The sequence below is a fragment of the Stylophora pistillata genome, chromosome 9 (assembly GCF_964205215.1).
Source record: "Stylophora pistillata chromosome 9, jaStyPist1.2, whole genome shotgun sequence".
Classification (NCBI taxonomy): Eukaryota; Metazoa; Cnidaria; class Anthozoa; order Scleractinia; family Pocilloporidae; genus Stylophora; species Stylophora pistillata.
This window is the reverse complement of record NC_142527.1, coordinates 3,518,653-3,546,451: the sequence shown is the minus strand read 5'-3', so window position 1 is coordinate 3,546,451 and position 27,799 is coordinate 3,518,653. Positions and strand designations below refer to the sequence as shown.

General features: G+C 41.1%; 3 protein-coding genes and 1 pseudogene across 5 annotated transcripts in view; 1 reads left to right on the top strand and 3 right to left on the bottom strand.

The window, feature by feature from the left end:
- The window catches only part of LOC148722819 (zinc metalloproteinase nas-14-like), a 68,855-nt pseudogene that overhangs the window by 5,311 nt on the left and 35,745 nt on the right, over nt 1–27,799 (top strand).
- Nucleotides 1–27,799, bottom strand: part of LOC148722821 (uncharacterized) — a 71,348-nt gene that overhangs the window by 39,683 nt on the left and 3,866 nt on the right. The window contains exon 2 of one of the 2 annotated variants that reach the window (XM_088734008.1): nt 22,744–23,970. The exons of the other annotated variant lie outside the window; for it this stretch is intronic. Within the exon in view, the coding sequence (XP_088590134.1) occupies nt 22,947–23,903 (957 nt within the window). The 5' untranslated portion in view covers nt 23,904–23,970 and the 3' untranslated portion in view covers nt 22,744–22,946. Of the gene's footprint in view, nt 1–22,743; nt 23,971–27,799 lie in introns of those variants that run through there. 2 annotated transcript variants of the gene reach the window in all.
- LOC148722823 (uncharacterized) lies at nt 444–12,439 on the bottom strand. Of its 2 annotated transcripts, XM_088734006.1 has the most exons (6): nt 7,711–12,439; nt 4,203–4,264; nt 2,901–2,998; nt 2,655–2,729; nt 2,014–2,112; nt 444–1,834 (listed from the first exon to the last, which is right to left on the bottom strand). In XM_088734006.1, the coding sequence occupies exons 1-5, from the start codon at nt 8,614–8,616 to the stop codon at nt 2,060–2,062; spliced, it is 1,194 nt and encodes a 397-aa protein (XP_088590132.1). In that variant the 5' UTR covers nt 8,617–12,439; the 3' UTR covers nt 444–1,834; nt 2,014–2,059. The 2 variants fall into 2 exon arrangements, with proteins under 2 accessions (XP_088590132.1, XP_088590133.1); XM_088734007.1 differs by lacking the exon at nt 2,014–2,112.
- On the bottom strand, nt 14,947–22,920 carry LOC148722822 (uncharacterized). Its single transcript, XM_088733264.1, has 2 exons — nt 22,890–22,920; nt 14,947–22,327 (listed from the first exon to the last, which is right to left on the bottom strand). Exons 1-2 carry the CDS (start codon nt 22,918–22,920, stop codon nt 15,099–15,101), a joined length of 7,260 nt encoding a protein of 2,419 aa, XP_088589390.1. The 3' UTR covers nt 14,947–15,098.

Genomic DNA, 27,799 nt, shown 5'->3' with positions numbered 1-27,799 from the left:
CGTGGCACAAATAGCTTCGATCTCATGTACAAATGTTTTCTTGACTGCCTTGAGCTGAATACACCGATTGCAAATATGGCGGCGAAAATGCGAGTACTTAAAGTGAAGTGAACATATTTTTGTTCCCTCGATGCTTTGAAATTCCTGCGAAACATCGAATTTCGATAAACCAGGTCTATAATCATAATGTAATGTATATATTTAGATATAAACTGTATAAAATCAGAATTTGTTCAATGAAACCACAAAAGGTTTATAATGTAGCAGAAGTTACCTTCAGTTTTGATGGATTCTTTATTGAAAAACAGGAGTAGATGACCTCTCTACCATCTACATCTGCACGATATCCTGTCTTAACACATCGGTACACAACAATTTTCGGGCGTTCTTCACCGGGATTAAGAAGAAAAAGAGATTTAAAAAGAAAACGGCTTTAGGCACAGTTCACAGAAGTTTAAAGGTTTATTAGACAATGTGTATTCATTACAATTGACGTATTTCCTTTGCGCAGGGCTACACATGGCACAGGAAAGCTAACATTTGTAACATAAATACATACATACCTACATACCTATATAGGTTAATTGACCACTCCCCACAGGGGCTTTTAAGGGCCAACACCCACCCATCCCACCTGCGTGGGAAATTACGTCTCCTACCCCTAACCCTGCCAGGATACGGGGCCTACGATTTATTCGTCCTTATCCGAGAAGACTAGGATATCTATCCATTTCTTGATTATAGAAAGGTAGCAAATTCTCCTCACTTATTTTAAGACCACGAGTATTGGTCCGGCCAGGACCAATACTCATAACATAACTATGTCTTGAATCGTCGGTATACCCGTATTTCTTTAATTTTATGCCTAAGTACAATTACAAGCATATCCTCGGAAAATACAGAAAATGTAGAACCTGCTAGCGATTGTAAGTGATTCTAGTCGCGACGTTCCTCATATGAAACTTCCCAAAGGCGCCCGTGTACGTACATTTGCATTACAAAAGGCTTCGCAAACAAAATGGAATGAGTCTACTGATCTTGAAATGCCTCCCAAGCATTTTAAAAAAGATTGATGAGCAATTCTTTTCATACCTCTCTGTGTGCTATGGGAATATCTTCGAAAAAAACGCTTCAACAAATTGTAAACAACTCGCAGTCGCACAGAGAAACGAGTATAGGGTTTTTCCCTGAGCAACGGTTGCTACCGAAAAGCCTCGCTTTTGTACTTTGAGTTACACAAATTACGTTTTGAATTGCGACTTAGCGAACTCATCTCGTTACAAAGTAATTTTACAAGTGGACCACAAAATACGTTAACATGTTGAGTTATACAATTTTTTTTTTAATTGCAACGTAGTGAACTCATCTCGTTCTAAAGTAATTTTTAAACCGTAGACCACAAAATACATTGACATATTGAGTTACGCAAGTTTCTCATTGAATTCCAACTTAGTATGCTACTGTTAAACATGATATATCGGTTTGTTCAATGTTGTCCTATTAGTTGTTTTGGTCACTGCCATTGTATCAAGTGCAGTACTAAGATGTTGAACTATTAAACCTTATTGTTGTGTTCAACTTTGCCACTGGTTTATGGCACTGACCAAAAGCACCCCACAATCCACTTTCCCTGAATATTTCTGCGCAATCAGTACAATAAAAAAACTTTTACTAGAGATCGAACGCACTTTCCTTATCTTCGATGATTACTAGTTATCACGATTAATGTACATTACTTTTAATGAATCAACAAGAAATTAAACTTAGTTTTGCTGTAAGGTCTTGTTTCAGTAGATCGCTCTTCATTGGGTCGATCATTTGCGTCATTCTGCAGCTAATGAGGGAAAAAGCGTTAAATTTAGTTTTGGAGAGTTCGGATGCACTTCGCCGAAGGTCCATTAACTTACCATTAACAAACCTTAGCAGCCTATTGTATAAATTTAACTAGCGTTAATTTGCACAACTTTGTACTGATCAAGCCCTGATGATATATAGCTCTTTGGCGTTACAAACCTTTGCTTTCGAGTCCAAATTGAGCACTCTTCTAGGATGGGTCAGGTCATGAAATTGCGCCATGCTCACTGGTTACTAGTTTGAGCACTCTGGTATGACCTAGATGAAACCACAAATGTGGAATCATTAGGGGTGGCTATTTGGCGTTACCTCTATCCTAGAATCAGCATTGCACTGATGAGGCCCATCCTAGAATCAGTATTGCACTGATGAGGCCTAGAGGGCCGAAACAGTCCTTCAGATGTTATACATACATATATTGTATATACATAAAAGTAGAGCGCAATATATGTTGAGTTTGAAAAATACAAATACTACACTTTCATCCCTACAAGCCTGTTTCAGGATTGTTCACCCATCAGGGGAAGATCCCCTGAAGAGTAAGCAATCACGAAACAGGCTTGTAGGGATCAAAGCGTAATCTTCGTACTTTTCTATATTTATAGATATACGTTGGGTTAGGAAAATATTAAGACTACGCTTTCATTCCTACAAGACTGTTTCGTGATTACCCACTCATCAGGAGATTTTATTGATAAGAATATTCGTAAGGTGTGGCGGTAAATTTAAATACTTTGTTTGAACTCATCACTGAACAAGGTCTATTTAGAATAGTGATAGTCCTGTGAGAAAATACCAACCATTTCTGGGTCTTTTTACTTGATCTGGGTAGCCTCCATCATCAAGCAATCTTTTACTTTTTCTCTGACTGGACACTGGAATTTAAGAAGATAATTCATCAATTATGAAGAAATAAATGGGATAAAACTACTATAAAGATAAAGTGTAAAGAAGCAAAATTGAGTGACCTACATCTAGTTGCTCCTACACATCTATTTTGATTAACAGATCACCATTATGATAGGAATGACCAAGAAAGTGTTTACCTGTAGCAGGGCTGGGATTTCTCGAGAACTGAACTCTTTGTCCAAACCCAGGCATGGAGGCAACGTCACTGGGTGTTTGCCGGTACATGTTAAAAGTACTGAAAGATAACAGAGGTTGGTTATGCTCCATTTAATATGAAAACTGTCTTATACTGTACCTGAAGGTTAACTTTTTCGCGCAGAGATGTGATTAACGAGTAAATTCTCTTGCTGATTAAAATACGTCATATTTAGTTTTACCCTAACTGCGCGGTACTGGGTTAGATATGTATATTATGGCCTGGACCCCCTCGCGAGCGTGTGAGTAAAGTTTTGGGTTTTCGCAGGTGTCGTTTCTCTCAGACTTACAAATCTTGTAAGTGTTATTTTGTTTCGTTCCGTTTCGTTTTCTTTATTCAGTAATATTGTTTTCCTTTTAGTCAACCAGATTGTACGAGTCAGATTAAACAGCTTATATAGATATGGAGTCGAGCATTGAACTTCTTACAATTAAAGTAAATTTTTCAGCAAACAGGTGATGGGAATAGAAACACTTGTATGTCAGACAGGTGCATATCAGCGAGTCAAGTAGTATCTTAAGATAGCACCAAATTGAAATGACTTTCTGTAAGCCGAAGGGGTACAAGGGTGAAAGGTTCACTTGCTCAAACCAGTGCTGTCAATAAGTTTGAAAGTTGATAACAAGTAAAAGCCAGTTGGTGGCCAGGGTATCGTAAACACCATCGTTATTTCATCAAATTACGCACATGATTAGGGACTATTCAGTTAAAATTTGCCAAGCCTTTGCTAACGTCCACAAGAACCTCAACGCAAACTCTTAACGTGCAATTTAATCATTTGTCTAAACTTGCTAAGGGTAAATGCATCCAGCTCAAAAACACAGAATGTCCTGTACAAACTGTTTTGTTATTTCAACAGTTTTGTACAACTTTCCTCCGGGACTGATAGTGTAATGAGGGGAAAAGAAGCTGGCAAGAAATGGTGGACTGCCAAGAGGTTCTGGTAAGCTCTTATTGACAGCTCTGTCAAACACGAAACCTTGGAATTTAAGAGTCATCTTTAAATGTGAGCATGGTGCTAAATACCTTTACCCTTTCACTCCCAAGATCTCAAAAGTAATTCTTCTTATGATGTTATTTGGAGAATTTGGTATTAGATCAACTGATAATCCCCCGATTTTCTTTTTCTCCTTATTCTCATCACTTGTCTGCTTGATATTCTATTGATATTGTAAGGAGAAATTCTGTCTTGGTCACTTATGGGAGTTTAAGGGTTAAGGGAGCACCAAATGCCTGTAACAACCTCAAACGTTGACTTCTTCCACGGCGAGCAGCCTTGTGCACTGGATTTTCTCCAAGGGAATCCTAAAGCAATGAAATCAGTGGAGTTAAGATTTTACACCCATTTGCTTGATAAGGGAGGGAGAAATAAAGTCTGATAGGCAGAACATAATACGAAACTCCTGGACCAATTAATCTGTGGTTGTGAAATATCAGAAATTACCATGATGTGGGAGTTTTACTCATACGAGTTTCAAACAAAAGAAAAATCGTAAGTTTGGAAACTTTGAAATACCCACAAACTGCAGAAATTTTATGACTTCATTCTTTTCGTCAAAAAATTTCTGTCCAAGCCAATTATTTAGTTATGCATGAAGAATGAGTCAGCAACTGCCAGGGTAGAAAACATTAACTTACAATGAGATGGGTTTCAATTGTCTGAAGTCTACTTTGAAAAACAAATATGATAGTTTCTTTAGAAACTATCAGCCTTTATTTATTGAAAAACAAAGTCATACATTTTAAAATTTCTGCCTCAAGTAACAAAACTGTACCAAAAACATAAACGGTTCTGCGGTTTCATAAAATATGTGTAAGCGATCCTCGCTGTAATGAACCAAATTCCGCATGGGCCTGAATTCTTTTTAGGCCTCAGTTCCACTGTTACATCCACCGAATGCAAGTATGGCGTGCAATTTGAGTTGCCATTGTTCTGGACTCACTAGCCTCTCACACATGTAGTAATCCTTTTGTGTTTCCACGTGAAGACGAGGCTGGTGAGTCCAAAACAGTGACGATTCAAATTGGACGCCATGTTTGCATTCGATGTATAAGAAGGGTTCATTACTGCTATGATCGCTTTTATACAAACTTTAGGTTAGGGTTAGGATACTAGCAAAATGTATCTTTGCTTTCGATATTGCACGTGACCTGCCCGCGCCTTGTATCACACCAACAAATAACCACTGGCGAGGAGCCGAGAAGACTTTGGGCTCGAGATTGGGCAATGAGCACCGCATTGTACCAGTCTAAGTAGTGGCGTGTGAGCGCTACAAAAGTGAACTCATTGACGAACACGAGGATCGACTTAAGTACGTCTCTAATACGGTTTAAATTTCGTCAATCAAATCACGTGACTTACTATTTAGCTCCATGGCGTCACAGTATCGGTATCGATATCGAAGAAAAGTATCAATGCCTTACTCGGTATCGTATCGATGGGAAACCCATATCGGCTCATCTTTACCCACTACTTACGATCCTGCCGCAAGGAGAAACCTGCCGACCATGCTTTGAGAAGGAGTTAATCTTCTCCCGAGAATCCAATCAACTAGCGATAATATTCTGTGAACCAATCATAACAGCGAATGGAAGGAGAACCTTTTGAAAACTTTTAGTTGGATTGCCAACGTCCGGGAAACTTCTTGTTTTGATTATCGTTACTTCCTGACAAAAATTTTGTATCGCCGGCCGAAGCGTGGTTGAATTTGAGCGTCGTCGACAAACCCAGGATCGGATTACGGATTGGATCACGGGTCAGAAAACAAGCGTTTTTGAAGAAATAAAGATACTAAGATATGTTAAGGATGCGGTTCACCTTCGAAAACCAATTTTTTCATTTTTATACCAAACTAATCATTAATAATTTAAGAATAGTTTCCAAGAAAAATTAGTGTAAAATATTGAAACGCTCGCGAATTATTTACGAAAACGTATTTTCAAACTGAATTCGTTTTCCCGCCAAAGTGTCAATAGGCAATTATCACACGTCAACATAAATGACTCCCGTAGGGTTTCTTGCGGTAAAACATCCTGTTCCTTGAATTTTAATTGCGTAAACATCTCCTGATATCGGGTGCATGTGGAAATCTTTGCTATCTGTCTACGTTAAAACTATAATGTGAATGCAGAAAGATAAAAGGAGAAGGGTCGAAGGATCCAAGAGTCCACGCGAAAGTAAAAAATAAAGTCTGGCTGTTAGCACACGAGGTAAAGAAATTCGAAGTGGAATGGCCAAAGAATCTCACCGAAACGGATAAAGGCTCGTGGTTTAGCCAATCTTCGCTGCTCACACTCGATCCTTTACCATCAAGTTTTACTGCGGGATACGTAAGCCAGTAGAAACAAGAGGCTACACGGACCTATAATCTGGCCGGATATACGGTTCAGAGTGAACGAATTGAAGGCCTTGCTGTTTTAAGCAAAATCGCCGTTGAGTACCTTTCATTGTTTGTTATCATGGAGAGTTAGTGGAGATTAAGACTTAGGAACAAATTGATGTCATGACAAAATGGAAATACTAAAATCGCCAGATGAAATGCGGGGACTAGTGTAAGTACTGCAGCAAAGTCAACAGACAAGGAATGAGTCACTTTGTGACTTACACCGTTTCTCGGAGAAGTCCAGAATGATGGTAACCATCCAACTCTGCAGAATGATAAACTCATATCTCAGGCTTCCTACAAAACCAATACTAAGTAAAATCCTACGTTTATTAAACTTCTGGTTGCAAAAGTCATCACATAATGACGCTGCAATTGATATCTTTCTCTGCATGCACGAGCCAAATTTCTCCATTTTCCATTCCTATGTCTACTTTATCCCAACAGTCGCTCAATAAATATATGTATTTCAACGCGATGATCTTTGTTTACAAGGTTTTCTCCCGCTCAGATCTGATAACAAACTTCTAAAGTTTTTTTGCCTCTGAACTATATACCACCAAAGCCATGCTATGGACCGCAAGTTTTTTTTGACTTATGGAAATGAAAGATATGTGGCAGTAACTTCCAAAAGCCTTTTTTGTCAGGAAAGTGTGGTTGTTTTGTTCGCCAAAAGTTCATTCGGAAGATAAGTGTAAACTGTGAAAAGCCTGGTTATCGCTTATTTGCGGCACAGCACTTCAAGCCTGAAACAGTCGATGCCAAAATTCAACCTCGTTCCTAGGCTAAGTCTACCACATCACTGAACGCCAATTAAAAACTGCCTTGTGGCGCCTATTGTACATTTTCCTGCACAGGAAAAACCAAACCGGATTACTGATTCTGGTCTTTAACGGCAGAACTGAGCCAAAGAACCCTTAAGGTCTGTCACGGGTGCCTTAATAACCGTTGGAAAGTTACCCGCAAAATATGTATTTGCTTAGAGTCTCATGAGATGTGAGAAAAAAAAAAACCTAATTCATGTATACGCCAATGTGCCTTCTTTGAATGAATTAATAGGGTCTGTAGACTAAACGGATTACCTTAAAATTTGGTCCAAAGACTTCCAAGATATTAACCTTAAATATCGTGTGAGAGAATTTCGTTTAGCTAGGTGCATCTTCCGCGATGGCCTCCTACTTAAAACGAATCGGTTTAGGTTAAATCGGTAAACTTGACAGAAAAATTGCAAGGCAAACAGTAAGAAAATCGAAAAATCCCCACACGGATTTATCAACCTACTTAATTTTTTTACATATTAGGTATATATTGGGTAACCCCCAGATTATAGTGGCTGTTAACGGCCTTTTTATATTCTTCGCCCAATACCTTTTGTCTCATGTTAAGTGCTCCCTGGTCTACCTCAGGGGCTGAGGTGCGGTCTCCAAGTGTATGCTGGGTAGCCCCCAGGCTATAGTAGCTATCAGCGGTCTCCTCATTTTCTTCGCCCAATACCTTTTGTCTGATGTTAAGTGCTCGCTTGTGTGACTCAGCGGCTGAGTTGTAATCTCTAAGTGTACATTGGGTAACACCCAGGTTATAGTAGCTGTCAGCCGTCCTCTCATGTTTTTCACCTAATACCTTTTGTCTGATGTTACGTGCTCGCTTGTGTGACTCAGCGGCTGAGGTGTAATCTTTAAGTGCATATTGGGTAACCCCCAGATTATGGTAGCTGTCAGCAGTCTTTTCATGTTCTTCACCCAATACCTTTCGTCTGATGTTAAGTGCTCGCTTGTGTGACTCAGCGGCTGAGGTGTAATCTTTAAGTGCATATTGGGTAACCCCCAGATTATCGTGGCTTTTAGCGGTCTCCTCATGTTCTTCGCCCAATAGTTTTAGTTTGATGTTAAGTGCTCGCTTGTGTGACTCAGCAGCTGAGGTGTAATCTCCAAGTGCAAATTGGATAGCCCCCAGATTAAGGTAGCTATTAGCGGTCTCCTCATGTTCTTTGCCCAATACCTTTTGTCTGATTTTAAGTGCTCGCTTGTGTGACTCAGCAGCTGAGGTGCAATCTCCAAGTGCAAATTGGATATCCCCCAGATTATGGTAGCTATTAGCGGTCCAATCATGTTCTTCGCCCAATACCTTTTGTCTGATATTAAGTGCTCGCTTGTCGGACTCTGCGGCTGAGGTGTAATCTCCAAGTGTAAATTGGGTAACACCCAGGTTATAGTAGCTGTCAGCAGTCTTCTCGTGTTCTTCGCCCAATTTAAGTTTTGAAAAGGGTTTATTCATAACAAACCAGATAAGTTACAAAATAAAAGTGCTAACGCACGTGGGCTTGGCCCCAACTAATTATTAATAAACATTCCAAAGTTCCAAAGTTCAAGAGTTGTTAATTATCTACGAGTATTACATATTACTAATATTAATGTAAGGTTATAAATAATTCCAAAATAGTTAGGTCTAATATTAATATAAGCTTAATCTATGATATTGGTATGGCTAGGGCTAACGTAGACTAATATTAATGTAACTCTAGGATTGTTTAATGCTAATTCTAAGTTGTAAATAATTCCCAGTTGATTTAATCAAATGTTAACTAAAGCTTAAGGTTATCTATTTACAAAAGTATTCTATAGGAGTCTCCATCAATTGTACAGATTGATGGGGACTCCCAAGCTTTTCTAAAGTTAGATAACGAGAGTCGGAAGTAGTCGCACGCAATTCTGTTTTTGGTCTCGCTGAGGGCATAGCGAATTATACCCTCAGGGGGGTCATTCCCATTGTGGAAGGTAGATTTATTTCGAAATTTCCAGATGCTGTACAGAATTATCTTAATTAGAAAGCGGACAATACGATTCTGTTTTGGACTAGCGGGGGTCCAACGAAAAAAGAAAACATAGGTACAGGATGGGAGAAATCTAGTTCCAAGGATAGAGGAGATAACAGGGGAAAAGTGGGTCCATACAGATTTCATACGGGGGCAATTGAGAAAACAGTGATCTAAAGTTTCTTTACGGGAACAGAAGGCGCACTTATCTGAGTCGATATATCCCCAATTCTTTAGAGAATCGCGGACCTTAATAGCGCGAAGTACAATTTTCCAGAGTATGTCGTTCTTATAATTTTCAGAAAAGTCATCTCGCACTAAATTCCAAAATTTGTCAAGATTAAAGTCAATCGGAAGGAAGGGAGTCCAAAAGCGATGAAGAATTGGAGATGTGGAGTTTCCTTCAAGAGAGTTTGATAACATTTCTTGGAAGAAAATTCAAAATCGCACCACTCCGTGCGGGAGAGAATCCCACGTGGAGTGGTGAGCGCCGAGAGAACATTCTCATAATAGGGCGTCAAGATCTGTGTACGCGGGGTGGAGTTATCTCGAAGAGAGCTCCACTCCGAGCGACAGGAGGCAAGCCTAGAGCCTAGAAAATATCTGGCCAAATAAAAGGATTTTGATTCGCGATCATCTAGATTAGAAATTACTGAGGCTAATTTAAGAGATTTACCTTTGATCAGGAAATTCAAAATGCCGAGACCGCCACTGCTAAGAGATTGGTGGCAGGTCGCTCGGCTCACCGTTTCAATTCGACAACTCCAGACAAATGGCCAGATTAAAGCGTTCACCTTAGAAATTACCCATTTTGGGACACACAAAACTGTAGAGAGATATAGGAGCTTGCTAATTCCGAGGGTGTCAACGATGAGTGATCGGCCGACAAGAGAAAGAGAGCGGGATTTCCATAAATTTAGATGTTTTTCTAATTTCTCTAGTTTTGGCCGCCAGTTATCTAATTCAGTATCGCGGCCGAAAACAACACCTAGAATTTTAATTTTTGTCACCCATTTGAGGCCAAGTGGTTGGTCGTCGCGCTTACGCCACGCCCCCAACCAAATGGCCTCTGTTTTCGTGACATTAAGGCGTGCTCCAGAGCCACGCTCGTAAATATTAATCATGTTGAATAGAACTTGCAGAGAGCGATAAGATTTCACCATACAGGTCGTATCGTCAGCATAATTACCAACTTTATAGCAGAGACCACGTGCGCCCGGAAGGAGAAAGCCTTCGATTTTAGGATTATTTCGGATTTTGCATGCGAGAGTTTCAACGCACAAAACATAGAGCAGGGGAGAGAGGGAATCCCCCTGTCTTACCCCACGAGACAAAGGAATCGCATCGGTTAGCCATTCATTAACAATAACACGCATATTGACCCCATTATATAAAGTGTTGATCCAAAAACAAAAAGACGGGCCAAAACCAAAACGGGGTAAGAGGCTTTGCAGAAAGGTGCGATTAACGCGATCGAAGGCTTTCTCTTGATCTAAACTGAGCAAAATTCCGTTTTCATTCGTGCGGTCGATGTAATCTAAGATATCTCTAAGTAAATGTAAGTTTGAAGTAATTTTGCGTCCGGGCACAGAACAAGTTTGATCAGGGTCAACGATATATTCCAGAACTTCAGAGAGTCGAAGAGAGAGAACTTTTGAGCATAACTTATAATCAACGTTTAAGAGGGAAATCGGACGCCAATTTTTCAGATTCTTACGATCTCCTTTCTTAAAAATAACGCGTGTGTTGCTCATCTTCATGGAATCACACATCTCTCCGGTTTGGTAGCATGCGTTTAAGACTTGACATAAATGTGGAGCTAAACGATCCCAAAATCTAGCGTAGAATTCAACCGAAAGGCCATCAGGGCCAGGCGATTTATTCCTATTCATATTTTTCATAGCGAGAGTAAGTTTGTCAAGCGTGATCTCGCCTTCACAAGATGACGCCTGATCAAAAGTTAATTTCCGTGATAGAGAGGATAAAAGATCTTCTTGAAGAGCAGCATCTATCGGTTCTTCGGAAAAGAGCTGAGTGTAGAAATCGATATGAACTTTTTCAATCTCTTCTTGGGAGGAGACTTTGACACCGGTAGAATAATAAACCGAAGAGATGTGGGATCGTTGAGCTTTAATTCTTTGTACATTAAAAAAGTACCGACTGGGGCGTTCGCCTTCCTCTAGCCATTCTGCTCTACTACGAATAATGATTCCTTCGACTTGTTTAGTTCGAAGGGCTTTCAAACGACATTCGGTGTCAGAAATTAAAGGGATGACGGAATTGTCTCCGTCAACTAAACGTAGACGAAGACGGATCAATTTGTTCGTCAAAATTACCTGGTCTCTTTGCAATTGTCTTCGCTTTTTACGGGAAAAGGAGATCGTTTCTTCTTTAATAGACTGTTTTAAAAACTCCCACCAATCTTGGAGACACGGAAAACAAGATAAAAAACGTACATGATCATCGATTAGTTTCTCTATAATAGCGCAAAAATCCTTATCGTTCAAAAGAGAGTTGTTAAAACAACAAACGCCTGGACCGCGTTTTACAACGCTGGAAATATCAAAGGTAAGAAAAACAAAATCGTGGTCGGATATCGAACAAGGGCGAATGTCACACTTAACGTTGGGTGATAATAAATCTTTCGAAATTAAAAACTTGTCAAGTCTACTCCCAATTGACCGTGTGGAGTTAAACCACGTAAATTCTCTTGATCTTGGATGCAAATTTCGCCAAACATCTGAAAGCGCGAAATCACTTTTTAAAGTTTCGTAGTCTTTGTGTATAGAGATATTCCCACCAAATTTATCGAGAGCGTTGTCGTAACAATTAAAATCTCCTCCGATGATAGTCGCAGAGGAGGGAATGAAAAATTCATGAATCGAAACAAAAAAACTTTTCCGTTCGGTAGGATTGGTAGGAGCGTAGATATTGACTAGATTAATATCAAAGTCGTTGCACCTGATCAAAACACTGACAATACGACCTTGTGAGTCCTTCTTCCAAGATACGATTTCGTTTGAGCATTTCGAAGAAATCAAGGTGACGACACCACCCTGTTTCCCGGAGGTAGGGGACCAAAAACTACGGGCCAGCCATCTACAGGATAGAGATTTGATAGTAGATTCAGAATGAATTAACGTTTCTTGTACAAAACAGACATCACAGTTGGACTTCTCGATCAAATCAAACAAGAAATTGTCGGTAAGGGGGCTTGCTAGCCCCCTTGCATTAATAGTTAAGAGTTTGAAATAACTTGGAAAAAAGACTCACTTAAAAAAGTAAAGACTTACTTGGACTTTTTAGAGTGTCTATTTTTTCCTTTTTTCTTTTCCGTGGGGGTAGTTTCCTTTCGACTTGGAGATACATCGGATGATTTTCTTTTGAGATCGTGGGTGGTTTCCATGTCATTTTCGGTTTCAAGGGTAAATGAAGCTGTGGTAGGAACAGGTATCGATGAGTGTGGCGTTCTGGTGGTGAGTGTAGTTGTAGTAGGTTTACGAATGCAGGCAAGGGACAGATCAGGCAAGCGAGCAGGTGTGTGACGGGATGACGGCTTGATGGATTTGGGAGCAATGAAACCATGAGGATCCAGAATCGGGGAATCAGAAGAGACGGATGACGGTTGAGAAGATTGTTCAGAGAGATTGTGCGAGGGCAGTTCGGGTTGAGAGTGTTGCTGCTCAGGTTTAGAGTGTTGCGAAGGTTGTTCTGGTTTAGGATGTTGCTCAGACTGTTCAGGTTGAGAGGGTGGCTGAGTCTCGTTGAAATATTCAGGTTGAGAAGGTTGTTCCGGTTGAGAAGATAGATCAGTTTCATTGAAGTCGTCAGGCGGGGGGGAGACGGGAGGCAAATTCTCAGCAAGTTCTTCGTTGACAGGCGGATTTGGCGGAGGAAAATTTTCAGAGGATTGATTTTTTGGTGGAAGAAGAACAGAGGCAAGTGTAGCATTTTCGTCAATAGAACCATGCTCGTCTGATACATCAATGTTTACTTCATCCGTTTCATCGGTTTCGGCGCAGCGAGTGAGTGGAAAGACCCAAGAGTAATCACAATTGATCCCCAAGTGGCCTTCCTCTTTACAAATACAGCATAGAACGAGGCGTTGACACTCTGACGCCTCGTGGCCAATGCCTTCGCAATTGAAGCAAATCTTGTTGGGGCAGCCATTAGCAAAGTGTCCAGACCAATTACGTCTTGGCCATTACGTCGCAGGAAGATCTGAAACTTTCCAAATCTCAGGAAACTCGGGATAGGTTTAAAAACCCGAACACGGTAGTATCGATAGCCATTGTAAACAGCGGGAGCATAAGAATGCTTACCTCTCCGATAGTGTAACACCTCACAGTAAGGTGCTAGGCGTTTAATTATCGCCAAATCTGATAGTTCAAAGAGCGCGTCGTAGATGGTGAGAAATGTTAACGCTTTGTCAACATCTTGTAGGGCGTAGTTTTCTGAACCAAGTTTTAGAGAATTGAAGCTTAAAAACCTTTCTTTGGCGGTCTCAGACTTGAAAGTCACGACGACTTTCCCATTAAGTTTTCGTTGGAGGCATTGTATGTCTGTAAATTCAATGTTCAGCGCCGAAAAAGCGTTGAAAACGGAACGAGCAGTCGCTGATTTAGACGGTGTAAAGAAAACGGTTCTCGGCCGCTGCGGCATGTTGTTTTAAATAAAAGCAGAAACCCGTTAGTTTGGCACATCATTTCCAATATTTCCAGAGGTACGTGCAGCTCTCGACGCATATGATTCTCCATTTACGATCGATGAGTCTTCAATGGTTTCATCGGCAACTAGCTTTTGTCTGATGTTAAGTGCTCGCTTGTGTGACTCAGCGGCTGAGGTGTAATCTTTAAGTGCATATTGGGTAACCCCCAGCCTATGGTAGCTATTAGCGGTCTTCTCATGTTCTTCACCCAATACCTTTTCTCTGATGTTAAGTGCTCGCTTGTGGGACTCAGCGGCTGAGGTGTAATCTTTAAGTTTATATTGGGTAGCTCTTAGCTCATTGTGTCTGCAAGGAGTCTTTTCATGTTCTTCACCCAATACCTTTTGTCCGATGTTAAGTGCTCGCTTGTGTGACTCAGCGGCTGAGGTGTAATCTTTAATGGCATATTGCGTAACCCCCAGGTTATAGTAGCTGTCAGCAGTCTTCTCATGTTCTTCGCCCAATACCTTTTGTCTGATGTTAAGTGCTCCCTTGTGTGACTCAGCGGCTGAGGTGTAATCTTTACGTTTATATTGGGTAGCTCCTACCTCATTGTAGCAGTTAGCAGTCCTCTCATGCTCTTCACCCAATACCTTTTGTCTGATATTAAGTGCTCGCTTGTGTGACTCAGAGGCTGAGGTGTAATCTTTAAGTGCATATTGGGTAACCCCCAGCTTATAGTAGCTATTAGCGGTCACCTCATGTTCTTCACCCAATACCTTTTCTCTGATGTTAAGTGCTCGCTTGTGTGACTCAGCGGCTGAGGTGTAATCTTTAAGTGCATATTGGGTAACCCCTAGCTCATTGCAGCTGTTAGCAGTCTTCTCATGTTCTTCACCCAATACATTTTCTCTGATGTTAAGTGCTCGCTTGTGTGACTCAGCGGCTGAGGTGTAATCTTTAAGTTTATATTGGGTAACACCCAGGTTATAGTAGCTGCGAGACGTCCTCTCATGTTCTTCACCTAATACCTTCTGTCTGATGTTAAGTGCTCGCTTGTGTGACTCAGCGGCTGAGGTGTAATCTTTAAGTGCATATTGGGTAACCCCTTGCTTCTGGTAGCTATTAGCAGTCTTTTCATGTTCTTCACCCAATACCTTTTGTCTGATGTTAAGTGCTCGCTTGTGTGACTCAGCGGCTGAGGTGTAATCTTTAAGTTTATATTGGGTAGCTCCTAGCTCATTGTAGCTGTTAGCAGTCCTCTCATGTTCTTCACCCAATACCTTTTGTCTGATATTAAGTGCTCTCTTGTGTGACTCTGCGGCTGAGATGTAATCTCCAAGTGTAAAATTGGGTAATACCCAGGTTATAGTAGCTGTGAGACGTCCTCTCATGTTCTTCACCCAATACCTTCTGTCTGATATTAAGTGCTCGCTTGTGTGACTCTGCGGCTGAGGTGTAATCTCCAAGTGTAAATTGGGTAACACCCAGCTTATGGTAGCTGTCAGACGTCCTCTCATGTTCTTCACCTGATACCTTTTGTCTGATGTTAAGTGCTCGCTTGTGTGACTCAGCGGCTGAGGTGTAATCTTTAAGTTGATATTGGGTAGCTCCTAGCTCATTGTAGCTGTCAGCAGTCTTTTCATGTTCTTCACCCAATACCTTTTGTCTGATGTTCAGTGCTCGCTTGTGTGACTCAGCGGCTGAGGTGTAATCTTTAATGGCATATTGCGTAACCCCCAGGTTATAGTAGCTGTCAGCAGTCTTCTCATGTTCTTCGCCTAATACCTTTTGTCTGATGTTAAGTGCTCGCTTGTTTAACTCAGCGGCTGACTTGTAATCTTTAAGTGCATATTGAGTAGCTCCTAGCTCATTGTAGCTGTCAGCAGTCTTTTCATGTTCTTCACGCAATACCTTTTGTCCGATGTTCAGTGCTCGCTTGTGTGACTCAGCGGCTGAGGTGTAATCTTTAAGTGCATATTGGGTAGCTCCTAGCTCATTGTAGTTGTCAGCAGTCCTCTCATGTTCTTCACCCAATACTTTTTGTCTGATATTAAGTGCTCGCTTGTGTGACTCAGCGGCTGAGGTGTAATCTTTAAGTGCATATTGGGTAGCTCCTAGCTCATTGTAGCTGTCACCAGTCCTCTCATGTTCTTCACCCAATACTTTTTGTCTGATATTAAGTGCTCGCTTGTGTAACTCAGCGGCTGACCTGTAATCTTTAAGTGCATATTGGGTAGCTCCTAGCTCATTGTAGCTGTCAGCAGTCTTTTCATGTTCTTCACCCAATACCTTTTGTCCGATGTTAAGTGCTCGCTTGTGTGACTCAGCGGCTGAGGTGTAATCTTTAAGAGCATATTGGGTAGCTCCTAGCTCATTGTAGCTGTCAGCAGTCCTCTCATTTTCTTCACCCAATACCTTTTGTCTGATATTAAGTGCTCGCTTGTGTGACTCAGCGGCTGAGGTGTAATCTTTAAGTGCATATTGGGTAGCTCCTAGCTCATTGTAGCTGTCACCAGTCCTCTCATGTTCTTCACCCAATACTTTTTGTCTGATGTTAAGTGCTCGCTTGTGTGACTCAGCGGCTGAGATGTAATCTCCAAGTGTAAATTGGGTAACACCCAGGTTATAGTAGCTATGAGACGTCCTCTCATGTTCTTCACCCAATACCTTCTGTCTGATGTTAAGTGCTCGCTGGTGTGACTCAGCGGCTGAGGTGTAATCTTTAAGTGCATATTGGGTAACCCCTTGCTTCTGGTAGCTATTAGCAGTCTTTTCATGTTCTTCACCCAATACCTTTTGTCTGATATTTAGTGCTCGCTTGTGTGACTCAGCGGCTGAGGTGTAATCTTTAAGTGCATATTGCGTAATTCCCAGGTTATAGTAGCTGTCAGCAGTCTTCTCATGTTCTTCGCCTAATACCTTTTGTCTGATGTTAAGTGCTCGCTTGTTTAACTCAGCGGCTGACTTGTAATCTTTAAGTGCATATTGAGTAGCTCCTAGCTCATTGTAGCTGTCAGCAGTCTTTTCATGTTCTTCACCCAATACCTTTTGTCCGATGTTCAGTGCTCGCTTGTGTGACTCAGCGGCTGAGGTGTAATCTTTAATGGCATATTGCGTAACCCCCAGGTTATAGTAGCTGTCAGCAGTCTTCTCATGTTCTTCGCCTAATACCTTTTGTCTGATGTTAAGTGCTCGCTTGTGTGACTCAGCGGCTGAGGTGTAATCTTTAAGTGCATATTGGGTAGCTCCTAGCTCATTGTAGCTGTCACCAGTCCTCACATGTTCTTCACCCAATACTTTTTGTCTGATATTAAGTGCTCGCTTGTGTGACTCAGCGGCTGACCTGTAATCTTTAAGTGCATATTGGGTAGCTCCGAGCTCATTGTAGCTGTCAGCAGTCTTTTCATGTTCTTCACCCAATACCTTTTGTCCGATGTTAAGTGCTCGCTTGTGTGACTCAGCGGCTGAGGTGTAATCTTTAAGTGCATATTGGGTAGCTCCTAGCTCATTGTAACTGTAAGCAGTCCTCTCATGTTCTTCACCCAATACCTTTTGTCTGATATTAAGTGCTCGCTTGTGTGACTCTGCGGCTGAGATGTAATCTCCAAGTGTAAATTGGGTAACACCCAAGTTATAGTAGCTGTGAGACGTCCTCTCATGTTCTTCACCTAATACCTTCTGTCTGATGTTAAGTGCTCGCTTGTGTGACTCAGCGGCTGAGGTGTAATCTTTAAGTGCATATTGGGTAACCCCTTGCTTCTGGTAGCTATTAGCAGTCTTTTCATGTTCTTCACCCAATACCTTTTGTCTGATGTTAAGTGCTCGCTTGTGTGACTCAGCGGCTGAGGTGTAATCTTTAAGTGCATATTGGGTAACCCCTTGCTTCTGGTAGCTATTAGCAGTCTTTTCATGTTCTTCACCCAATACCTTTTCTCTGATGTTCAGTGCTCGCTTGTGTGACTCAGCGGCTGAGTTGTAATCTTTAAGTTTATATTGGGTAGCTCCTAGCTCATTGTAGCTGTCAGCAGTCTTTTCATGTTCTTCACCCAATACCTTTTGTCCGATGTTAAGTGCTCGCTTGTGTGACTCAGCGGCTGAGGTGTAATCTTTAAGTTTATATTGGGTAGCTCCTAGCTCGTTGTAGCTGTTAGCAGTCCTCTCATGTTCTTCACCCAATACCTTTTGTCTGATATTAAGTGCTCGCTTGTGTGACTCTGCGGCTGAGATGTAATCTCCAAGTGTAAATTGGGTAACACCCAAGTTATAGTAGCTGTGAGACGTCCTCTCATGTTCTTCACCTAATACCTTCTGTCTGATGTTAAGTGCTCGCTTGTGTGACTCAGCGGCTGAGGTGTAATCTTTAAGTGCATATTGGGTAACCCCTTGCTTCTGGTAGCTATTAGCTGTCTTTTCATGTTCTTCACCCAATACCTTTTGTCTGATGTTAAGTGCTCGCTTGTGTGACTCAGCGGCTGACGTGTATTCTTGAAGTGCATATTGGGTAACCCCCAGCTTATAGTAGATATTTGCGGTCACCTCATGTTCTTCACCCAATATCTTTTCTCTGATGTCCAGTGCTCGCTTGTGTGACTCAGCGGCTGAGATGTAATCTTTAAGTTTATATTGGGTAGCTCCTAGCTCATTGTAGCTGTCAGCAGTCTTTTCATGTTCTTCACCCAATACCTTTTGTCCGATGTTAAGTGCTCGCTTGTTTGACTCAGCGGCTGACGTGTAATCTTTAAGTGCATATTGCGTAACCCCCAGGTTATAGTAGCTGTCAGCAGTCTTCTCATGTTCTTCGCCTAATACCTTTTGTCGGATGTTAAGTGCTCGCTTGTGTGACTCAGCGGCTGACCTGTAATCTTTAAGTGCATATTGGGTAGCTCCTAGCTCATTGTAGCTGTCAGCAGTCTTTTCATGTTCTTTACCCAATACCTTTTGTCCGATGTTAAGTGCTCGCTTGTGTGACTCAGCGGCTGACGTGTAATCTTTAAGTTTATTTTGGGTAGCTCCTAGCTCATTGTAGCTGTCAGCAGTCTTTTCATGTTCTTCACCCAATACCTTTTGTCTGATGTTAAGTGCTCGCTTGTGTGACTCAGCGGCTGAGGTGTAATCTTTAAGTGCATATTGGGTAGCTCCTAGCTCATTGTAGCTGTTAGCAGTCCTCTCATGTTCTTCACCCAATACCTTTTGTCTGATATTAAGTGCTCGCTTGTGTGACTCAGCGGCTGAGGTGTAATCTTTAAGTGCATATTGCGTAACCCCCAGGTTATAGTAGCTGTCAGCAGTCTTCTCATGTTCTTCACCCAATACCTTTTCTCTGATGTTAAGTGCTCGCTTGTGTGACTCAGCGGCTGAGGTGTAATCTTTAAGTGCATATTGGGTAACCCCCAGCTTATAGTAGCTATTAGCTGTCACCTCATGTTCTTTACCCAATACCTTTTGTCTGATGTTAAGTGCCCGCTTGTGTGACTTAGCGGCTGAGGTGTAATCTCTAAGTTTATATTGGGTAGCTCCTAGGTCATTGTAACTGTCAGCAGTCTTTGCATGTTCTTCACCCAATACCTTTTGTCTGATGTTAAGTGCTCGCTTGTGTGACTCAGCGGCTGAGGTGTAATCTCTAAGTGCATATTGGGTAACCCCCAGGCGATAATAGCTGTCAGCAGTCCCCTCATGGTCTTCCCCCAATACCTTTTGTCTGATGTTAAGTGCTCGCTTGTGTGACTTAGCGGCTGAGGTGTAATCTTTAAGTGCATATTGGGTAGCTCCTAGCTCATTGTAGCTGTTAGCAGTCCTCTCATGTTCTTCACCCAATACCTTTTGTCTGATATTAAGTGCTCGCTTGTGTGACTCAGCGGCAGAGGTGTAATTTTGAAGTGCACATTGGGTAACCCCCAGATAATGGTAGCTATTAGCGGTCTTCTCATGTTCTTCACCCAATACCTTTTGTCTGATGTTGAGTGCTCGCTTGTGTGACTCAACAGCTGAGCGGTGATCTCCAAGTGTATATTTGGTAATCCCCAAGCTAGAGTAGCTATCAGCGGTCACCTCATGTTCTTCACCCAATACCTTTTTTCTGATGTTAAGTGCTCGCTTGTGTGACTCAGCGGCTGAGGTGTAATGTCCAAGTGCATATTGGGTAGCCCCCAGCTGATTGTAACTGCTAGCGGTCTCCTGGTGTTCTTCTCGAAGCAATTGAATTTCGATGTCGAGTGCACGCTTGTAGGACTCGGCAGCTGCGTTATAATCTCCTAGTGCGTATTTTGATAACCCTAATTCGCAGTGTGCATGGGCGGTCCTCCTATCTTCTTCACCGAAGAGTTCCAAGATGATGGTTAGAGCATGTTGTTTTGAACTGACAGCTTCTGAGAAGAGACGCAGGCAATGTTGATTTTGTCCTCGAAGCGAATACCACTTTGCTAGAGCCTCCTTGTGCATACTTGAGCTGACGTTTTTTTCTTCGTCCGTTGTCTTTTTTTGTAGTGAACTTAGATGATAGGTTATAAGTTTCTGAGTTAGTAATAAACCTTCCTGATAATTATGCGAGTTTCTCAGCATGCTAATGGTGTTTTCTTCAAATTTAAACCAGCCCGGTTTGGTCATTTCATTGGTTGACTCATCAATGCCTTGAAGCCTTCTGAACAGTAACTTGATTGAAAACTCAATGATTTCAGCTGAAGATATTTTTGCAATAGCTTTGCTCACAAGATAGGTCACTTCAACTTGAACTGGTTCGTTTCCAAGATTTTCTGTACTTGAGGGTACTCTGTCTTCATTCCCATAATTTGCTTCTCCATCATTGTCCGGAATTACTAATAAATGCATGTCTCCTGCTTCTCTGCATTCTCGCACCGCTCTGTCATAGAACGTGGCTGACATCTCGTAATCGCTTTTTGCGCATCGATAGAAAATAGCGAGGATTTGAAATATCATAAGTCTCAGAACTTTGTGTTCAGCAGTTTTGTTGAGAAGGGAAATAGCTTCTTGTAAACTTCTTACTCCATCTTCCGTCTTTCCTACCACAAGCTGATAGATGCCAGAGTAGCACAAGTGTTTGCCTTTCTCTTCAGGACAAATGGTAGCCGTTGAACTTTGAAGTTTACTGGCCTCCGAAAGCAACAGCTTTGTTTTTTCACTCTCTCCCCAGGTCATATAGCCGAACGCTTTGGACTGAAGTAGTTGTCTGTGGAGAACAGTTCGTCCAAGCTGGCTAGCTGCCTCTATTGCCGATTGAAAAATCTTGTCAAAATTAGGTTCGTTGTGGAAAAAAGCAGTATCAAGAAAAAACTCGGCTTTTGACAAAACTTTAAAAACTCTGTCCGCTGTCTTGCAATCTGAACAACCATCCATCAAACTTTGGACAATGCTTCTTTCATCGTCGAAGAACTCGATCAATGCTTTCATGGAGTGTCCTGTGAGGAACATCTCATTAAGTTTCTCAACAAGTCCAATGTAGAATGATAAAAAGCGAGTGTTTGCGTTCAGAATTGATTCTCTCATGATATGTTCACCCTTGTCTCTTGCAAATGACTGTAAGAGTTTGGGAATGGAGAATTTATCCGAACTGGAGCTTTTATCCAGGAGAGCCCTCCCTTGCAGTCTTCCCAAAACTTTCTTGGTTTCGGTGGACCCCGTTAATCCTAAAACAGCTGTGGCAATGTTAAGATCAAATTTATCTGGAAGAACACTCAATGACACCAGTGCTTCTTGGTCCTGGGAAGAAAGTCTCTGGAAAGACGATTCAAATAGGGTTTTAAGTCTAGCATCACTGGTAAATTCTGGGTTGTCCAGCAATTCGAGTGGGTTATTTCTTGTCCGCATTAAGTCATCAAGATCTGCACTACATTGGGCGGAATCCTCGGGGAGCGACTTACACAACAACCATATAGCTAAGGGCACCTGCCCACATATTTGCACGATTTTTGTTGGGTCAGAAGCGCTCAAATTTGGAACAAGCTTTTCCACTAACTCTTTTGAGGATGAGTTGTCGAGTTCTCCTATTCTGATGGACTTGTGTCCATGTAGGGACATATCCAAATAGGCCATTGACTCCCGAGTGGTTAAAAGAAATCTGACCTTTTCGCTACGGTTGAGAATATCTTTCAGCAGATTCACAGTCTCCTCTTTTACATTTGGCTCGCCACATTCAAGCAAATCATCGGCATTATCGAGAATCAACACGCATGGATCCGATAGCCTTTTAAAAATGAAACCAATTTCATCGGCAGGTGTCAAATTCTGATTTTCCGATTCTCCGGTTCGAAAGTGGCTGAGTAGCTTTGAGGTTAAATCACCTTTTGACTTAAGCCCACGCAGTGAGATAAAGTAGACAGGTAGCCCGCGATTTTGAAGCTGGTGACCCACTACGATTGCGGTAGACGTCTTTCCAAACCCCGGTGACCCCCAGACCGATACGATACGGGTCGAATCCGAGGTAACGTGACCAATAATCTCTTCACATTCTTTGCCACGGCCAGTAAAGTTGGGAGGAAGATTGAGTCGTAAAGCGCATGGTATAAATCCTACAAGGAAGGTTGGTTTTAAGCAAAAAATATAATTAAAGAAGTGCCTTTGACATGATAATTTAGTATGCACTTAAAATTTGTATTGGCACAAGGGAAAGAAAAAGAAAACACAAAACCGAACAAATAGATAACATTCAACTGTGCTCTATTCTGTAGCTTGTGATGGCATTAGCATGGAAGAGGTATCAGTCGAGTAGATTTTATGTTTGTTCTTTTTATGCACATTTTATCATTTAACATGTGGCACAAATGCGTTATTCAGATGAACTTAAAATCCAGACTTCATGTGACTTCGGTCTCTTTTTCACAGGTCACCATCGTTTTTGCGCTGATGAACACCATAGAAATGGATGAATTAGATGAAGCAGTATTACTGTCTTATGAAAGCGTATTTAAAACCGCAAAATATTGAGAAAAGAAATTCTGAGTGGTTTTTCACGCAGTTCCTTTTTGCCTCGTAACTAAACTTGTTTTCTCTTAGCATTATGTGCCAAGGAAGTGAAACGTCTGTGAAGAACACTAAATCATGAGTAATGTGAAAAAAGGTGTAAATAATCACCAAATCGCCAGGTTGAACCCTGAAAATGCATGGTTCACACTGTGATCACATCAGTTGTCATTTACCTGGAGTTTGCTCCTTCATTAGGTCTTTCACGTCTTGGCTTAACTCGGCAATCATTCCTTGACTAGCAGCGATTGCCTCTTTCAGGTTCTCGGTGTCTTGTTTTTGCGATCGCTGTAGGTTGTGTAGCTCATCTTTAACATCTTCCCTGACAATTCTGCTTTGAGCTTGAAACTCGGCAAACTTGGTTTCAATCTTTTCTTGGGTGGCAGCATTTGCAGATTTGATTGTTTTCCTTACGTCTTCAGTGCCTTCCTGATGAGATTTCTGTATAAGCTGTAAGCCATCCTTAACATCTCTAAGGAACTCGTTTTCTTTTTGAAGCTCTGTTCTGACGTCATTTTCTAACTTCCGAACTTTCTCGGTAGGAAAGTCAGACTCAGTCAAACTTCCAACAGCATCAATGGGGCTAGTGCTAACTCCCAGGGCTTTGATCGCGTCTTTAGCGATTTGAATGTATTGATCGAATGTTTTTTTGTCCAATTCGGATTTGTTTAAATGACAGAGTGAATTTCTCAACATTCGAACCTGATCGATTGCCAATGCAAATGTTTCTGCGTCATCTCCAGTCGGGCTAACCACAGAAGAATGGAAAGTACCACGTGGTAACTTACAGGGCTTCAAATACAAGTCATTGAGTACCCTGTGATGGCCCTTGCTGTCGGGCAAAGCAAAGGAATTTGCATAGATGGTGGCTTGGAACAGGGATGTGCAATCCCATTCATCATAGGAGATCTGTGTGGGGACCTTGGTTACTCCACCCTCAGTACATAAGAACAAGTTACGCACTGCATTAGAGTCATCCCAAGGCTGGAAACCGGGGAGTGACGCGAAAGTATTATTCCACATCTGTTTGAAAGCTTGGCGTAATGCCTTGGGGATTTCATTGATCACGACGAAGGTAAACTTGAGGTAATTCAATTGCTCGTTTGTGAAAGGTTGTAAAGCCATTCTACTCAAAGTGTCTCGCGGAATGCCGCTCAATACATCGTTTTACTTATGCCTTCTCCAGTTAAGCCTGGGGAAATAAAAAACACACAAAGCTGAATGTTAATTCCATAAGTTCCGTGCTATTCATAATGGATTGGTTTTCTTTACAAATGTTTCCTTTTGATTTTTAAAGAAGAGTCACTTTACATCTTGCTTTGTGAAGCACTTTGGTCGACCAGTTTGTGAACTATGATTTCCAACGTGCCTCACACGCCGGCAACGGATGAAGCCCAAGGACTTCAAGAAGAAACCGAATCTCCAGACGTTCAGGTCTTAGTTCACAAATGGAAATGCTAGATTAGGAATTTTCGATGGAAGTTTCTAGACCTCTAGTCTTTTGTGACTGCAAAATTGCAATTCTATGAAGGACTTTCGTGCGAATGTTTTTAATTTAACTGGGCTCTATTACTAGCTGCTTTTCGAAAAATGAGCCCGCAAAGGCTACTCGAGAGAGAGCGGCGGAAATAAAGCCTACAATTTAAGCAGTTATTCGAAGATACGAGGGATTTAGCCAGGTGGTGTGCAGCCTACGACCGCGGTACGTTCTGACTCAAATGTCGCTTCGAGCTCATTCCATGTGACCTTCGCACCAGTGAGGTTGAATGTACTTGCACTGGGAAAAAATTACTTTGAGCTGGTCTTGCTTTCCGCTGGTTCGTTTGAGCTGTCTTTCTGTGCTGTCTCACCCGGTGAATTCCCAGCACTGCCAAAATGCCGGCGTTCCTTTGCTCACTGCTGCTTATGTAAAGTCGGGGATGAACAATTTTTATTCAAATCTGTTACAGTTTCTCCGCTATAGTAAGGCTATATTACGAACTTCGCGCGAGCAAGCAATCTAACTTTGCAAGCAAAAATTCGGAGAAATAGCGAGGGATGCGATACATTCCATGATTAATCCTATCTGTGAGAAATAATTAGGTGCACTTTTTGGTCAAGTGGAAGTAAGGAATAATACAAAAAAAAAGTTAGAGAATGGGGTGCGATTCACATGGTTTATACCCCCGAGAAAAGGTCCCCTCATTCTTACAGCAAAAATACAAAAATATAAACTGTATATTAAAGAATCAGTAATCTTGAGTTATCGAGGAAGGGTTTATCTTCCAATTACCAGTTATTATGGTCCGCTTAGCTCGGTATTAGGGAAAAAATAGACTTGAACTTTCCTCTTCGAAACGCCGCAACCACGTGGTAAGACCGCCATTTTAGAAATGTTTGAAAACAATGCATCGCAATCGCAGGCCGCACTACCTGAGCTTTAGGCAAGTCCATGGCAGTCACAAATAATGTGATGAAATAATTTTAGTTTACTCTATGTGCTCCACTTGTCATCTCTGTATCGGATCGACTGGGATGTGTAAATTTATCAGTTAAAACGGTTTTGCATGCGGTTTTCGGTTTTGATTGATTGATTGATGGATCTTTTTTTTTTTTTGCAGTTTTGCGGTTTTGGATGATTTTTTTTCCTACGGTTTTGTGGTTTCTAATAAACCCCAATACCACCCTCGTAACCATGATTAAGTTTGAATATAAAGCCCATTTCAGTAAATTGAATGCAAAAAGCTTACGGAGAGAAGATACGTTTTTCATTTCCCTCGATGTCCCCCTGGACTAAGCCACAGAAATACAATTTCTCAGCACATTTGACTAATTTTGCAATTCCGATCAGTCACTCCACAGGATTACATCACATTTAATTAATACCGCTTGATCAAATATTTTCACTCACCTCTCGCCTAGTCTCCCTCGCAGCCGTTTTTAGTCTCGTCACGCAACGCTCCTCCCCACAAGCGGCTGCTCACATTCGAACAACATTCCTTTCCGCTACTTAAACCAATCACTATTTAGGTTACATATGTTGAGAACTGTGCGCGCCAAAGTAGTCTAACCAATCATATTGTTTGTTTCATCTTCGAGTTCAAAGCTTTCAAAATGGCGTCCTTTGAAGAAGCGTTTGATGTTGTTAGTAATACACATTTCGAATTCCTAGTTTAAATGCGCAGCAAAAAACTGGAATTAGGAAAATATTCGAGGAAAGAAAGGATGTATTTGTCAATCTTCCAACTGGTTTCGGGAAATCTCTCCTGTATGAAGTACTACCACTCATGTTTGATCTTACCTCACAAGAGCCTGGTCATATCGTCGCCGTTATCTCACCATTGGGGAAAGCCTTATGAACGACCAAGTGTCCCATTTGAGGGAGCTAGGGCTAAAAGCAGGTAACATAAGTTCACTTTAGGATGGTAAACACACTCGTGTTGAAAGCGGCGAATATTCCTTAGTTTACGAATCCCCTGAAGCGTGGTTAAAGAACGAACGCTGGAGATTTATGCTGACGAACTCTGTGTATTCCAAAAAACTCTGTGCCATTGCCGTCGATGAAGCGCATGTTGTAAGACTGTGGTGAGTGTTTAAATAAAAACGAGTCTGCAGCAAAATGTTATGTTACATGTATGTTTTAAATTAAGCAGTATAAAGGAAAGGAAAATAAGAATGTAAATATTGTAAATAGAAAATGGAAATAGTTTAGTCAGTATTAGTATTACACTGTGGTCTTATTTTGGATATCGTTATTTTATTCTGTCTGTGTTATATTACATATGATCACCTGTAAAAATATTGTGTCTAAATACAAGACATTATCATCATAGTATACACTTCTGAATGCTCCAGATTACCATTAAAATTGATATTGGGTGCCATGGTGTTGCCTATTTGATTGTCACTACTACATAGATAAAAGCTAAACTTTTTAAAATTTTATATCCCTAGACCCTAAAAGGAAGTAAATGTCCCATCAACCTATTAAAACTATGCTTGAAACTAACGTCGTTTAGGGAACTTAGTCTGACAGGACCTGTCCCGACACAAATAAAACCTAAAAGTTCTAAGTTGGTAGACCCCTAGACCCTAAATTGGAGAAAAATGTCCCATCAACCGATTAAAAACCTATGCTTGAAGCTAATGTCGTTTGAAGAACTCAGTCCGATAGGACCTTGAAAGTCCTGGCAATGTTAAAGAAGCTAGAGACTACAGCTTTCTGCATGTTCCTTAGCACTGAATGACATTAGTATTATTATTATTATTAAATTATTAAAATTAATAAATTTTTCATTATTATATTACTATTATTAGAAATTTCATTATAGATTAATGCTGTCTATTTTCCTTTTGATGTGTTGGGGAACATCACAAGATAATTAAATCGAAGCAGTCTGTGAGTCTTTAACCTTCTGGACATGAAAAATGCAGTAGAAATTAAGGAAAGTCAAAATAAATCAAATATTGCTTATGTTGTGCATTATATGGATAAGGACATGGAACTGGAATTCTATTTTGGCTGGCTTACGGATGAACTGAAACAGAGTCAGGAAAAAACAGAAAGAACTATTATTTATTGCCAGACTATAAAATAATGTGGTTTACTTTATGCTACCATTAATGTTTTACTTTAATGTTTATTGGAAATGATTCAAAACATGTGCTTGTTGAAATGTTGCATTCCTGCACTCCTGAAGCCAATAAGCATAACATTTTGGAATCCTTTCAGTCTGACAATGGTACCATCCAGCTACTAATAGCAACAATAGTCTTTGGAATGGGCGTTGATTGCTGAAGTCTTTATAGAGTCATACATTTTGGACCCTCCAAGAATGTGGAGGCCTATGTTCAGGAAACTAGTAGGGAAGGAAGGGATGGCCACCAAAGTGTTGCATATGTTTTTTACCATGGAGTTATGTTAAACCATATCGATGCCCATATGAAGTCTTTCATTGTGGACAATATGTCATTGTCACACCTAGAAAGCTCAGCATTGGAAGAGGAAAATGCCAATGATTCATGCAATGATGATGTAATGC

What these genes read in the sequence shown, in the direction of transcription:
- LOC148722823 (XM_088734006.1), bottom strand. Translation starts at nt 8,616, where the DNA reads ATGAATAAACCCTTTTCAAAACTTAAATTGGGCGAAGAACACGAGAAG. An exon ending in GGAAGAAGTCAACGTTTGAG is followed by an intron (nt 2,999 to 4,202) that starts GTTGTTACAGGC and finishes GTTATCTTTCAG; the next exon opens with TACTTTTAACATGTACCGGC. An exon ending in AAATCCCAGCCCTGCTACAG is followed by an intron (nt 2,730 to 2,900) that starts GTAAACACTTTC and finishes CTTAAATTCCAG; the next exon opens with TGTCCAGTCAGAGAAAAAGT.
- LOC148722822 (XM_088733264.1), bottom strand. Translation starts at nt 22,920, where the DNA reads ATGCATTTTCAGGGTTCAACCTGGCGATTTG. An exon ending in GGGTTCAACCTGGCGATTTG is followed by an intron (nt 22,328 to 22,889) that starts GTGATTATTTAC and finishes CCTTCCTTGTAG; the next exon opens with GATTTATACCATGCGCTTTA.